Below are 17,119 nucleotides of genomic sequence, written 5' to 3'. Positions count from 1 at the left end.
AGAAACCTAGAGAGGAACCTAGAGAGGAACCAGGCGATGAGGGGTGTCCAGTCCTCTTCTGGCTGTGCCAGGTGGAGATTATAAACCTAGAGAGGAACCAGGCAATGAGGGGTGTCCAGTCCTCTTCTGGCTGTGCCAGGTGGAGATTAGAAACCTAGAGAGGAACCTGGAGAGGAACCAGGCGATGAGGGGTGTCCAGTCCTCTTCTGGCTGTGCCGGGTGGAGATTAGAAACCTAGAGAGGAACCAGGCGATGAGGGGTGCCCAGTCCTCTTCTGGCTGTGCCGGGTGGAGATTAGAAACCTAGAGAGGAACCTAGAGAGGAACCAGGCGATGAGGGGTGGCCAGTCCTCTTCTGGCTGTGCCGGGTAGAGAGGAACCAGGCTATGTGGGGTGGAGATTAGAAACCTAGAGAGGAACCAGGCGATGAGGGGTGGAGATTAGAAACCTAGAGAGGAACCAGGCTATGTGGGGTGGCCAGTCCTCTTCTGGCTGTGCCGGGTAGAGAGGAACCAGGCTATGTGGGGTGGCCAGTCCTCTTCTGGCTGTGCCGGGTAGAGAGGAACCAGGCTATGTGGGGTGGCCAGTCCTCTTCTGGCTGTGCCGGGTGGAGATTATAACAGAACATGGCCAAGATCATCAGCTGTGAACTCAGTCCATCTTGGCAATTGGTTAGTTAGAAACCTAGAAACCCCACCTCTTTAAGGAATACCTAGGATAGGATAAAGTAATCCTTCTCACCCCCTTAAAAGATTTAGATGCACTATTGTAAAGTGGCTGTTCCACTGGATGTCATAAGGTGAATGCACCAATTTGCTCTGGATAAGAGCGTCTGCTAAATGACTTAAATGTAAATGTAAATGTAGTTAGTTGGTCACTTCGTTATTTAGGGTTAGTTACCTTTGTGTCCATCCGCCCAAGGACTCTGAGTCACTCTGGCTGGTGGACGCGGAGGTTGATTCAGGAGGGGGAGGAGGGGGGATGCCCCTACTGTGAGAGGAGGAGGGGGAACAGGCTGAGCTGGCAGAAGAGCCCGGGACACCGTTAGACAGCGGGTAGGAGGGTGGTGCCGCGTTTCCGTTAGCGTCCAGCCCTGACCCCGAGTTTCCCGCCACTCCGAGATAGTTGCCGTTGTGATGAGACAGGGTCCGATTGAGGTTAGCCAGGCCGGGGGGGTGGGCGTGGGGGTGCTCAGCAGGGCTGGGACAGGAAAGGGACTGGGCAGTGGCTGTGGAGGGAGGAGTGGCTGCAGCGCTGAGGGCTTCCCGAGGAGAGGAGGAGGGGGAGGAGGTCAGGGGTTGTTTGGGACAGCCGTCTGGGTTGTAGAGCATGGGATAGCCTCTCCGTAACACAACGTCCACACTGTGACCCATGGGGACAGACTTCAACATCTCTACCACCTCTTTATGAGACAGACCCAGGACACAGCTGTCATTGATGTAGACCAGGATATCAGCTGGAGAACAGAGAGAGACAGAGAGAGAAACAGGTTACACTGTTATAGATCATGTGTTATATCATCCACCACAATAGATAATGCATTATATCATCCACTACAATAGATAATGTGGTATATCATCCACTACAATAGATAATGTGTTATATCATCCACTACAATAGATAATGTGTTATATCATCCACTACAATAGATAATGTGTTATATCATCCACTACAATAGATAATGTGGTATATCATCCACTACAACAGATAATGTGGTATATCATCCACTACAATAGATAATGTGTTATAGCATACACTACAATAGATAATGTGGTATAGCATCCACCACAATAGATAATGTGGTATATCATCCACTACAATAGATAATGTGGTATATCATCCACTACAATAGATAATGTGTTATAGCATCCACTACAATAGATCATGTGGTATATCATCCACTACAATAGATAATGTGGTATAGCATCCACTACAATAGATAATGTGTTATATCATACACTACAATAGATAATGTGGTATATCATACACTACAATAGATAATGTGGTATAGCATCCACTACAATAGATAATGTGGTATATCATACACTACAATAGATAATGTGGTATATCATACACCACAATAGATAATGTGTTATAGCATCCACTACAATAGATAATGTGTTATAGCATCCACTACAATAGATAATGTGGTATATCATCCACTACAATGGATAATGTGTTATAGCATCCACTACAATAGATAATGTGGTATATCATACACTACAATAGATAATGTGGTATATCATACACCACAATAGATAATGTGTTATAGCATCCACTACAATAGATAATGTGTTATAGCATCCACTACATTAGATAATGTGTTATAGCATCCACTACAATAGATAATGTGGTATATCATCCACTACAATGGATAATGTGGTATATCATACACCACAATAGATAATGTGTTATAGCATCCACTACAATAGATAATGTGGTATATCATCCACCACAATAGATAATGTGTTATAGCATCCACTACAATGGATAATGTGGTATATCATACACACAATAGATAATGTGTTATAGCATCCACTACAATAGATAATGTGGTATATCATCCACTACAATAGATAATGTGGTATATCATCCACTACAATTGATAATGGATAATGTGTTATAGCATCCACCACAATAGATAATGTGGTAAATCATACACTACAATAGATAATGTGGTATATGTTATATCATACACTACAATAGATAATGTGGTATATCATACACTACAATAGATCATGTGGTATATCATACACTACAATAGATAATGTGGTATATCATACACTACAATAGATAATGTGGTATATCATACACTACAATAGATAATGTGGTATATCATACACTACAATAGATCATGTGGTATATGTTATATCATACACTACAATAGATAATGTGGTATATCATCCACTACAATAGATAATGTGGTATATCATCCACTACAATAGATAATGTGTTATATCATACACTACAATAGATAATGTGTTATATCATCCACTACAATAGATAATGTGGTATATCATACACTACAATAGATAATGTGTTATAGCATCCACTACAATAGATAATGTGGTATATCATACACTACAATAGATAATGTGTTATAGCATCCACCACAATAGATAATGTGTTATATCATCCACTACAATAGATAATGTGTTATAGCATCCACTACAATAGATAATGTGTTATATCATACACTACAATAGATAATGTGGTATATCATACACCACAATAGATAATGTGTTATAGCATCCACTACAATAGATAATGTGGTATATCATCCACCACAATAGATAATGTGTTATAGCATCCACTACAATGGATAATGTGGTATATCATACACCACAATAGATAATGTGTTATAGCATCCACTACAATAGATAATGTTGTATATCATCCACTACAATAGATAATGTGGTATATCATCCACTACAATGGATAATGGATAATGTGTTATAGCATCCACCACAATAGATAATGTGGTAAATCATACACTACAATAGATAATGTGGTATATGTTATATCATACACTACAATAGATAATGTGGTATATCATACACTACAATAGATCATGTGGTATATCATACACTACAATAGATAATGTGGTATATCATACACTACAATAGATAATGTGGTATATCATACACTACAATAGATAATGTGGTATATCATACACTACAATAGATCATGTGGTATATCATACACTACAATAGATCATGTGGTATATGTTATATCATACACTACAATAGATAATGTGGTATATCATCCACTACAATATATAATGTGGTATATCATCCACTACAATAGATAATGTGTTATATCATACACTACAATAGATAATGTGTTATATCATCCACTACAATAGATAATGTGGTATATCATACACTACAATAGATAATGTGTTATAGCATCCACTACAATAGATAATGTGGTATATCATACACTACAATAGATAATGTGTTATAGCATCCACCACAATAGATAATGTGTTATATCATCCACTACAATAGATAATGTGTTATAGCATCCACTACAATAGATAATGTGTTATATCATACACTACAATAGATAATGTGGTATATCATACACCACAATAGATAATGTGTTATAGCATCCACTACAATAGATAATGTGTTATATCATCCACTACAATAGATAATGTGTTATAGCATCCACTACAATAGATAATGTGGTATATCATACACTACAATAGATAATGTGGTATATCATACACCACAATAGATAATGTGGTATAGCATCCACTACAATAGATAATGTGGTATATCATACACTACAATAGATAATGTGGTATATCATACACCACAATAGATAATGTGTTATAGCATCCACTACAATAGATAATGTGTTATAGCATCCACTACAATAGATACTAGATAATGTGGTATATCATACACCACAATAGATAATGTGTTATAGCATCCACTACAATAGATAATGTGGTATATCATCCACTACAATAGATAATGTGGTATATCATCCACTACAATAGATAATGTGTTATAGCATCCACTACAATAGATAATGTGTTATATCATCCACTACAATAGATAATGTGTTATATCATCCACTACAATAGATAATGTGTTATAGCATCCACTACAATAGATAATGTGTTATATCATCCACTACAATAGATAATGTGGTATATCATACACTACAATAGATAATGTGGTATATGTTATATCATACACTACAATAGATAATGTGGTATATCATACACTACAATAGATAATGTGGTATATCATCCACTACAATAGACAATGTGGTATATCATACACTACAATAGATAATGTGGTATATCATACACTACAATAGATCATGTGGTATATCATACACTACAATAGATAATGTGGTATATCATACACTACAATAGATAATGTGGTATATCATACACTACAATAGATAATGTGGTATATCATACACTACAATAGATCATGTGGTATATGTTATATCATACACTACAATAGATAATGTGGTATATCATCCACTACAATAGATAATGTGGTATATCATCCACTACAATAGATAATGTGTTATATCATACACTACAATAGATAATGTGGTATATCATACACTACAATAGATAATGTGGTATATCATACACTACAATAGATAATGTGTTATAGCATCCACTACAATAGATAATGTGGTATATCATACACTACAATAGATAATGTGTTATAGCATCCACCACAATAGATAATGTGTTATATCATCCACTACAATAGATAATGTGTTATAGCATCCACTACAATAGATAATGTGTTATATCATACACTACAATAGATAATGTGGTATATCATACACCACAATAGATAATGTGTTATAGCATCCACTACAATAGATAATGTGTTATATCATCCACTACAATAGATAATGTGTTATAGCATCCACTACAATAGATAATGTGGTATATCATACACTACAATAGATAATGTGGTATATCATACACCACAATAGATAATGTGTTATAGCATCCACTACAATAGATAATGTGTTATAGCATCCACTACAATAGATAATGTGGTATATCATACACTACAATAGATAATGTGGTATATCATACACCACAATAGATAATGTGTTATAGCATCCACTACAATAGATAATGTGTTATAGCATCCACTACAATAGATAATGTGGTATATCATCCACTACAATGGATAATGTGTTATAGCATCCACTACAATAGATAATGTGGTATATCATACACTACAATAGATAATGTGGTATATCATACACCACAATAGATAATGTGTTATAGCATCCACTACAATAGATAATGTGTTATAGCATCCACTACATTAGATAATGTGTTATAGCATCCACTACAATAGATAATGTGGTATATCATCCACTACAATGGATAATGTGGTATATCATACACCACAATAGATAATGTGTTATAGCATCCACTACAATAGATAATGTGGTATATCATCCACCACAATAGATAATGTGTTATAGCATCCACTACAATGGATAATGTGGTATATCATACACCACAATAGATAATGTGTTATAGCATCCACTACAATAGATAATGTGGTATATCATCCACTACAATAGATAATGTGGTATATCATCCACTACAATTGATAATGGATAATGTGTTATAGCATCCACCACAATAGATAATGTGGTAAATCATACACTACAATAGATAATGTGGTATATGTTATATCATACACTACAATAGATAATGTGGTATATCATACACTACAATAGATCATGTGGTATATCATACACTACAATAGATAATGTGGTATATCATACACTACAATAGATAATGTGGTATATCATACACTACAATAGATAATGTGGTATATCATACACTACAATAGATCATGTGGTATATGTTATATCATACACTACAATAGATAATGTGGTATATCATCCACTACAATAGATAATGTGGTATATCATCCACTACAATAGATAATGTGTTATATCATACACTACAATAGATAATGTGTTATATCATCCACTACAATAGATAATGTGGTATATCATACACTACAATAGATAATGTGTTATAGCATCCACTACAATAGATAATGTGGTATATCATACACTACAATAGATAATGTGTTATAGCATCCACCACAATAGATAATGTGTTATATCATCCACTACAATAGATAATGTGTTATAGCATCCACTACAATAGATAATGTGTTATATCATACACTACAATAGATAATGTGGTATATCATACACCACAATAGATAATGTGTTATAGCATCCACTACAATAGATAATGTGGTATATCATCCACCACAATAGATAATGTGTTATAGCATCCACTACAATGGATAATGTGGTATATCATACACCACAATAGATAATGTGTTATAGCATCCACTACAATAGATAATGTTGTATATCATCCACTACAATAGATAATGTGGTATATCATCCACTACAATGGATAATGGATAATGTGTTATAGCATCCACCACAATAGATAATGTGGTAAATCATACACTACAATAGATAATGTGGTATATGTTATATCATACACTACAATAGATAATGTGGTATATCATACACTACAATAGATCATGTGGTATATCATACACTACAATAGATAATGTGGTATATCATACACTACAATAGATAATGTGGTATATCATACACTACAATAGATAATGTGGTATATCATACACTACAATAGATCATGTGGTATATCATACACTACAATAGATCATGTGGTATATGTTATATCATACACTACAATAGATAATGTGGTATATCATCCACTACAATATATAATGTGGTATATCATCCACTACAATAGATAATGTGTTATATCATACACTACAATAGATAATGTGTTATATCATCCACTACAATAGATAATGTGGTATATCATACACTACAATAGATAATGTGTTATAGCATCCACTACAATAGATAATGTGGTATATCATACACTACAATAGATAATGTGTTATAGCATCCACCACAATAGATAATGTGTTATATCATCCACTACAATAGATAATGTGTTATAGCATCCACTACAATAGATAATGTGTTATATCATACACTACAATAGATAATGTGGTATATCATACACCACAATAGATAATGTGTTATAGCATCCACTACAATAGATAATGTGTTATATCATCCACTACAATAGATAATGTGTTATAGCATCCACTACAATAGATAATGTGGTATATCATACACTACAATAGATAATGTGGTATATCATACACCACAATAGATAATGTGTTATAGCATCCACTACAATAGATAATGTGTTATAGCATCCACTACAATAGATAATGTGGTATATCATACACTACAATAGATAATGTGGTATATCATACACCACAATAGATAATGTGTTATAGCATCCACTACAATAGATAATGTGTTATAGCATCCACTACAATAGATAATGTGGTATATCATACACTACAATAGATAATGTGGTATATCATACACCACAATAGATAATGTGTTATAGCATCCACTACAATAGATAATGTGTTATAGCATCCACTACATTAGATAATGTGTTATAGCATCCACTACAATAGATAATGTGGTATATCATCCACTACAATGGATAATGTGGTATATCATACACCACAATAGATAATGTGTTATAGCATCCACTACAATAGATAATGTGGTATATCATCCACCACAATAGATAATGTGTTATAGCATCCACTACAATGGATAATGTGGTATATCATACACCACAATAGATAATGTGTTATAGCATCCACTACAATAGATAATGTGGTATATCATCCACTACAATAGATAATGTGGTATATCATCCACTACAATGGATAATGGATAATGTGTTATAGCATCCACCACAATAGATAATGTGGTAAATCATACACTACAATAGATAATGTGGTATATGTTATATCATACACTACAATAGATAATGTGGTATAGCATCCACTACAATAGATAATGTGTTATATCATCCACTACAATAGATAATGTGTTATAGCATCCACTACAATAGATAATGTGGTATAGCATCCACTACAATAGATAATGTGTTATATCATCCACTACAATAGATAATGTGGTATATCATCCACTACAATAGATAATGTGGTATATCATCCACTACAATAGATAATTTCAGTATGTAGTGTACCTTCAGTATCATTGAGTGAATATAGGATGACTGTAGCTGCCAGTAGGGGCTTATTGCACCACTTGTATGAGAGGTGATAGCATGTGTGTGTGTGTGTGTGTGTGTGTGTGTGTGTGTGTGTGTGTGTGTGTGTGTGTGTGTGTGTGTGTGTGTGTGTGTGTGTGTGTGTGTGTGTGCGTGTGTGTGTGCGTGTGTGTGCGTGCGTGTGCGTGTGTGTGTGCGTGTGTGTGTGTGTGTGTGGGCCCGCAGAGCAGGATTAGCTGTAGATGGGAAGGGTATACCACTACAAAGCAGGATTAGGATTAGGTGTAGATGGGGAGGGTATACCACTACAAAGCAGGATTAGGATTAGGTGTAGATGGGAAGGGTATACCACTACAAAGCAGGATTAGGATTAGATGTGGATGGGAAGGGTATACCACTACAAAGCAGGATTAGGATTAGATGTAGATGGGAAGGGTATACCACTACAAAGCAGGATTAGGATTAGATGTGGATGGGAAGGGTATACCACTACAAAGCAGGATTAGGATTAGATGTAGATGGGAAGGGTATACCACTACAAAGCAGGATTAGGATTAGATGTGGATGGGAAGGGTATACCACTACAAAGCAGGATTAGGATTAGATGTGGATGGGAAGGGTATACCACTACAAAGCAGGATTAGGATTAGATGTGGATGGGAAGGGTATACTATACCACTACAACGCAGGATTAGGATTAGATGTAGATGGGAAGGGTATACCACTACAAAGCAGGATTAGGATTAGATGTGGATGGGAAGGGTATACTATACCACTACAAAGCAGGATTAGGATTAGATGTAGATGGGAAGGGTATACCACTACAAAGCAGGATTAGGATTAGATGTGGATGGGAAGGGTATACCACTACAAAGCAGGATTAGGATTAGATGTGGATGGGAAGGGTATACTATACCACTACAAAGCAGGATTAGGATTAGATGTAGATGGGAAGGGTATACCACTACAAAGCAGGATTAGGATTAGATGTAGATGGGAAGGGTATACCACTACAAAGCAGGATTAGGATTAGATGTAGATGGGAAGGGTATACCACTACAAGGCAGGATTAGGATTAGATGTGGATGGGAAGGGTATACTATACCACTACAACGCAGGATTAGGATTAGATGTAGATGGGAAGGGTATACCACTACAAAGCAGGATTAGGATTAGATGTAGATGGGAAGGGTATACCACTACAAAGCAGGATTAGGATTAGATGTGGATGGGAAGGGTATACCACTACAAAGCAGGATTAGGATTAGATGTGGATGGGAAGGGTATACCACTACAAAGCAGGATTAGGATTAGATGTGGATGGGAAGGGTATACTATACCACTACAACGCAGGATTAGGATTAGATGTAGATGGGAAGGGTATACCACTACAAAGCAGGATTAGGATTAGATGTGGATGGGAAGGGTATACTATACCACTACAAAGCAGGATTAGGATTAGATGTAGATGGGAAGGGTATACCACTACAAAGCAGGATTAGGATTAGATGTGGATGGGAAGGGTATACCACTACAAAGCAGGATTAGGATTAGATGTGGATGGGAAGGGTATACTATACCACTACAAAGCAGGATTAGGATTAGATGTAGATGGGAAGGGTATACCACTACAAAGCAGGATTAGGATTAGATGTAGATGGGAAGGGTATACCACTACAAAGCAGGATTAGGATTAGATGTAGATGGGAAGGGTATACCACTACAAGGCAGGATTAGGATTAGCCAGCGAATTTACCTAAATATTCTGAAACAACATTTTATTTTTAAAAGAAAAGCTTGAAATTGCCATGGTCTAATTGACTCAACAACCAAAAACACATACAGGTATCTAAATGTAGATTTCTTAATGAATCAGGGGGGGGAAAAATGGAATACTGAAAAACTATATGAACACATGTAAAGTGTTTGTCCCACGTTTCATGAGCTGCAATTCAAACATACAATCCCCTCTGCCCAGTCATGTGAAAATACAGAGGTTAGGGCCCAATGAATTGATTTTAATTGACAGATTTCCTTAGACGAACTGGAACTCAGTGAAATTGTTGAGTTTCTATTTCTGCTCTGTGTATTTATACCCTTCTGGAGATTATGTTCAAGAGAAAACTTCACAATCACCCACACACTACTATAATTTGGGATGCAGAGAGAGAGAGAGAGAGGGAGGGAGAGAGTGGGTGAGAGAGGAGAAAGCAATGAAAGGAGAGAGATAGAGATCGAGAAAGAGAAAAGGGCAATGAAAGGACAGAAATAGAAGAGAGACTAGAAACAGTTTTATCTTTTATCCTCCCTTCCATGTTCAGGTCTCTTCAAAACGTCAACTCTCTTCAAAGCTTCAACTCTCTTCAAATCTTCAACTCCCTTCAAATGTTCAACTCCCTTCAAACCTTCAACTCCCTTCAAAACTTCAACTCCCTTCAAATGTTCAACTCCCTTTGAAGCTTCAACTCCCTTCAAATGTTCAACTCCCTTTGAAGCTTCAACTCTCTTCCAATCTTCAACCCCCTTCAAATCTTCAACTCTCTTCAAATTTTCAACTCTTTAAATTTTCAACTCTCTTCAAAATTCAACTCCCTTCAATTATTCAACCCACTTCACATTTCAACTCTCTTCAAAGCTTCAACCCCCTTCAAATTTTCAACCCCCTTCAAACCTTCAACTCTCTTAAAATGTTCAACCCTCTTCAAAATCTTCAACCCCTTGAAATCTTCAACCCCCTTGAAATCTTCAACTCTCTTCAAAACTTCAACTCTCTTCAAATTTTCAACTCTCTTCAAACCTACAACTCTCATAAAATCTTCAACTCTCTTCAAATTTTCAACTCTCTTCAAATGTTCAACTCTCTTCAAAACTTCAACTCTCTTCAAATTTTCAACTCCCTTCAAAATTTCAACCCCCTTCACATTTTCAACTCTCTTCAAATCTTCAACTCTCTTAAAATGTTCAACTCTCTTCAAAATCTTCAACCCCCTTGAAATCTTCAACCCCCTTGAAATCTTCAACTCTCTTCAAAACTTCAACTCTCTTCAAATTTTCAACTCTCTTCAAATCTACAACTCTCATAAAATCTTCAACTCTCTTCAAATCTTCAACTCCCTTCAAATCTTCAACTCCCTTCAAATCTTCAACTCCCTTCAAATCTTCAACCCCTTCAAATCTTCAACCCCCTTCAAAGCTTCAACCCCTTCAAATCTTCAACCCCCTTCAAATCTTCAACCCCCTTCAAATCTTCAACTCCCTTCAAACCTTCAACTCCCTTCGAATGTTCAACTCCCATCAAACCTTCAACTCCCTTCAAATCTTCAACTCTCTTCAAATCTTCAACCCCCTTCAATTTTTCAACTCTTTACATTTTCAACTCTCTTCAAAACTTCAACTCTTCAAATCTTCAACTCTCTTCAAATTTTCAACTCTCTTCAAATTTTCAACTCCCTTCAAATTTTCAACTCTCTTCAAATTTTCAACCCCCTTCAAATTTTCAACCCCCTTCAAATCTTCAACTCTCTTCAAATTTTCAACTCTTCAAATCTTCAACTCTCTTCAAAATTCAACTCCCTTCAATTATTCAACCCACTTCACATTTCAACTCTCTTCAAAACTTCAACTCCCTTCAAATCTTCAACCCCCTTCAAATTTTCAACCCCCTACAAATCTTCAACTCTCTTCAAATTTTCAACCCCCTTCAAATCTTCAACTCTCTTCAAATTTTCAACCCCCTTCAAAACTTCAACCCCCTTCAAATCTTCAATCTTCAAACCTTCAACTCTCTTCAATACTTCAACCCCCTTCAAAACTTCAACTCTCTTCAAATTTTCAATCTTCAAATCTTCAACTCCCTTCAAAATTTCAACCCCCTTCACATTTTCAACTCTCTTCAAATCTTCAACCCTCTTCAAAGCTTCAACTCTCTTCAAATGTTCAACTCTCTTCAAATATTCAACTCTCTTCAAATGTTCAACTCTCTTCAAATCTACAACTCTCATAAAATCTTCAACTCTCTTCAAATCTTCAACTCTCTTCAAATTTTCAACTCTCGTCAAATCTTCAACTCTCTTCAAATGTTCCACTCTCTTCAAATCTACAACTCTCATAAAATCTTGAACCCCCTTAAAATCTTCAACCCCCTTCAAAACTTCAACTCCCTTCAAACCTTCAACTCCCTTCAAATCTTTTCAACTCTCTTGCTCAGTCTCTCAGTCTCACCAGTACAGGCCTCCAGAAATAACAACAACTCAATAACCACTGTTATGTATGACTAGCTTGAGGTTATACTTCCTGTGGTGAGTGTACCTGTGTTAAACATACCAGTGTTAATCCTACCTGTGTTAATCCTACCTGTGTTAATACTACCTGTGTCTATCCTACCTGTGTCTGTCCTACCTGTGTTTGTCCTACCTGTGTTTGTCCTACATGTGTTTATCCTACCTGTGTCTATCCTTCATGTGTCTATCCTACATGTGTCTATCCTACCTGTGTTAATCCTACCTGTGTTAATCATACCTGTGTTAATCCTACATGTGTTAGTCCTACATGTGTTAATCCTACATGTGTCTATCCTACCTGTGTCTATCCTACATGTGTCTATCCTACCTGGGTCTATCCTACCTGTGTTAATCCTGCATGTGTTAATCCTACCTGTGTTAATCCTACATGTGTTAGTCATACATGTATTGAGTGTACCTGTCTTAGTACTACCTGTGTTAAACCTACCTGCGTTAATCCTGCCCGTGTTAAACATACCTGTGTTAGTCCTACCTGTGTAAATCCTACCTGTGTTAAACCTACATGTGTTAATCCTACCTGTACAAATCCTACCTGTGTAAAATGTACCTGTGCCTATCCTACCTGTGTTAAACCTACCTGTGTTAGTCCTACCTGTGTTAATCCTACCTGTGTTAATCCTACCTGTGTTAATCCTACCTGTGTTAATCCTACCTGTGTTAATCCTTCCTGTGATGAATGTACCTGTGTTAATCTACCTGTGTTAATACTACCTGTGTTAATGCTACCTGTGTTAATTCTACCTGTGTTAATCCTACCTGTGTTAATGCTACCTGTGTTAATATTACCTGTGTTAATCCTACCTGTGTTAATGCTACCTGTGTTAATGCTACCTGTGTTAATCCTACCTGTGTTAATGCTACCTGTGTTAATCCTACCTGTGTTATTGCTACCTGTGTTAATCCTACCTGTGTTAATGCTACCTGTGTTAATGCTACCTGTGTTAATCCTACCTGTGTTAATCCTACCTGTGTTAATGCTACCTGTGTTAATGCTACCTGTGTTAATCCCACCTGTGTTAATGCTACCTGTGTTAATGCTACCTGTGTTAACCCACCTGTGTTAATGATACCTGTGTTAATGCTACCTGTGTTAATGCTACCTGTGTTAATGCTACCTGTGTTAATGCTACCTGTGTTAATGCTACCTGTGTTGAGAGCGGGTGGTCCTCCTGGTGTAATGCTGTAGACCTGGAGAAACTCTCTCTGCCTGCTTCCTCCCACTATGTTGAAGCCGAACCCCTGCAGCCCTTTAGACAGACGGGTGTGGATGGAGTAACCCTTCAGCTCTGCTGGCTGGTCCGTGAAAGCAGGTACTGGCAGGGGACAGGGACACAGACCATTAGTTTCCTGTTGTAAGGATCCTATCTATGCCTAGTATTTATTGTCTTTTATTTACCCAGGGCTAGTCTGTCTATGTGTATTCACATATATCTATGATAGACTGTCCATGTGTATTCACATATATCTATGATAGACTGTCTATGTGTATTCACATATATCTATGATAGACTGTCCATGTGTATTCACATATATCTATGATAGACTGTCTATGTGTATTCACATATATCTATGATAGACTGTCTATGTGTATTCACATATATCTATGATAGACTGTCCATGTGTATTCACATATATCTATGATAGACTGTCCATGTGTATTCACATATATCTATGATAGACTGTCTATGTGTATTCACATATATCTATGATAGACTGTTTATGTGTATTCACATATATCTATGATAGACTGTTTATGTGTATTCACATATATCTATGATAGACTGTCTATGTGTATTCACATATATCTATGATAGACTGTCCATGTGTATTTACATATATCTATGATAGACTGTCTATGTGTATTCACATATATCTATGATAGACTGTCCATGTGTATTCACATATATCTATGATATCTATGATAGACTGTATTCCATCTATGATGTATTCACATATATCTATGATAGACTGTCTATGTGTATTCACATATATCTATGATAGACTGTCTATGTGTATTCACATATATCTATGATAGACTGTCTATGTGTATTCACATATATCTATGATAGACTGTCTATGTGTATTCACATATATCTATGATAGACTGTCTATGTGTATTCACATATATCTATGATAGACTGTCCATGTGTATTCACATATATCTATGATAGACTGTCTATGTGTATTCACATATATCTATGATAGACTGTCCATGTGTATTCACATATATCTATGATAGACTGTCTATGTGTATTCACATAACAGACAAGACAGAGCTACCGCACGGCGGCTGTCTCTGAACAGGTTTAACAACTGATTCTCTGGCGCCCTCTGCAGTTCAATGATGAAAATATGTAGTCTCATGACTAATAGACATATTTTTACCACGAGCAGACGACAATATGGAAATATATCTCTAATTCACGACTCCATTTCAGTAGAACTGAATGCTGTCTCAGTGTTAGACAACACACGACAAAACATGAAAGAGACTAAGTGAGATGAGAGACAGTATGGGAGGGGATGAGAAGGAGGGAGGTATAGGGGGAGAGAGAGGGGGTAGGAGGGAGATATAGGGGAGAGAGAGGGGTTAGGAGGGAGAGGATGGGGAGTACGGGTAGGAAAGGGAGATATAGGGGGAGAGAGGGGTAGGAGGGAGATATAGGGGAGAGAGAGGGGGTAGGAGGGAGATATGGGGGGAGAGAGAGGGGGTAGGAGGGAGATATAGGGGGAGAGAGAGGGGTAGGAGGGAGATATAGGGGGGGAGAGAGGGGTAGGAGGGAGATATAGGGGGAGAGAGAGGGGGTAGGAGGGAGATATAGGGGGAGAGAGAGGGGTAGGAGGGAGATATAGGGGGAGAGAGAGGGGGTAGGAGGGAGATATAGGGGGAGAGAGAGGGGGTAGGAGGGAGATATAGGGGAGAGAGGGGGTAGGAGGGAGATATAGGGGGAGAGAGAGGGGGTAGGGAGGAGGGAGATATAGGGGGAGAGAGAGGGGTTAGGAGGGAGAGGATGGGGAGTACGGGTAGGAAAGGGAGATATAGGGGGGGGGGAGAGAGAGAGAGAGAGAGAGTAAATTATATTTCTAATAATGTCAAGAGATGAATTTGAGAGCTGACAGGGGAGTCAGAGGAGGATAAGGTAGGGGATGAGAAGGAGGGAGATATAGGGGAGAGAGAGGGGTTAGGAGGGAGAGGATGGGGAGTACGGGGAGACAGAGGAGGATAAGGTAGGTAGACTCACTGTCTGTCTCGCTGAGGATCTCCCTGCTCTGATCTCTGGGGTCCAGCCAGCTGGTTGTCTTAGAGATGTGACTGAGGGGAGGAAGAGATCACCCCCTCCACCATCATCATTCATTATCACCACCAACCTAATCATCATAAGCTCTACACTCTCCAACCACTCTATGTAGTAAAGTTATATTCTCTCCTCTCTCTATGTAGTCAATTTATATTCTCTCCTCTCTCTATGTAGTAAAGCTCTCCTCTCTCTCCTCTCTCTATGTAGTAAAGCTCTCCTCTCTCTCTCCTCTCTCTCCTCTCTATGTAGTAAAACTCTCCTCTCTCTCCTCTCTCTATGTAGTAAAGCTCTCCTCTCTCTCCTCTCTCTATGTAGTAAAGCTCTCCTCTCTCTCTCCTCTCTCTCCTCTCTCTATGTAGTAAAACTCTCCTCTCTCTCCTCTCTCTCCTCTCTCTATGTAGTAAAGCTCTCCTCTCTCTACTCTCTCTCTCTCCTCTCTCTAATGTAGTAAAGCTCTCCTCTCTCTCTCTCCTGTCTCTCCTCTCTCTATGTAGTAAAGCTCTCCTCTCTCTCCTCTCTCTCTCTCCTGTCTCTACTCACTCTATGTAGTAAAGCTCTCCTCTCTCTCCTCTCTCTAATGTAGTAAAGCTCTCCTCTCTCTCCTCTCTCTCTCCTGTCTCTACTCACTCTATGTAGTAAAGCTCTCCTCTCTCTCCTCTCTCTATGTAGTAAAGCTCTCCTCTCTCTCTCTCCTCTCTCTCTCTCTCTCTCTCTCTCTCCTCTCTCTCCTCTCTCTATGTAGTAAAGCTCTCCTCTCTCTCCTCTCTCTCTCTCCTGTCTCTACTCACTCTATGTAGTAAAGCTCTCCTCTCTCTCCTCTCTCCTCTCTCTAAT

At 37.7% G+C, this 17,119-nt stretch overlaps 1 protein-coding gene across 2 annotated transcripts in view; it reads right to left on the bottom strand.

The window, feature by feature from the left end:
* Positions 1-16,828, bottom strand: part of LOC118382142 (uncharacterized) — an 80,117-nt gene extending 63,289 nt beyond the window's left edge. Inside the window, exons 1-3 of one of the 2 annotated variants that reach the window (XM_052481299.1) lie at positions 16,229-16,828; positions 14,132-14,299; positions 900-1,455 (exon numbers count right to left, since the gene is read on the bottom strand). In XM_052481299.1, coding sequence (XP_052337259.1) covers positions 900-1,390 — 491 coding nt within the window. In that variant the 5' untranslated portion in view covers positions 1,391-1,455; positions 14,132-14,299; positions 16,229-16,828. The remainder of the gene's footprint in view (positions 1-899; positions 1,456-14,131; positions 14,300-16,228) is intronic. The other variant, XM_052481300.1, reaches the window with a different exon arrangement.
* Positions 16,829-17,119: the final 291 nt, after the last annotated feature.

The sequence above is a fragment of the Oncorhynchus keta genome, chromosome 27, assembly GCF_023373465.1.
Source record: "Oncorhynchus keta strain PuntledgeMale-10-30-2019 chromosome 27, Oket_V2, whole genome shotgun sequence".
In the NCBI taxonomy this organism is placed as follows: domain Eukaryota; kingdom Metazoa; phylum Chordata; class Actinopteri; order Salmoniformes; family Salmonidae; genus Oncorhynchus; species Oncorhynchus keta.
This window is presented reverse-complemented; position numbering and strand designations above follow the sequence as displayed.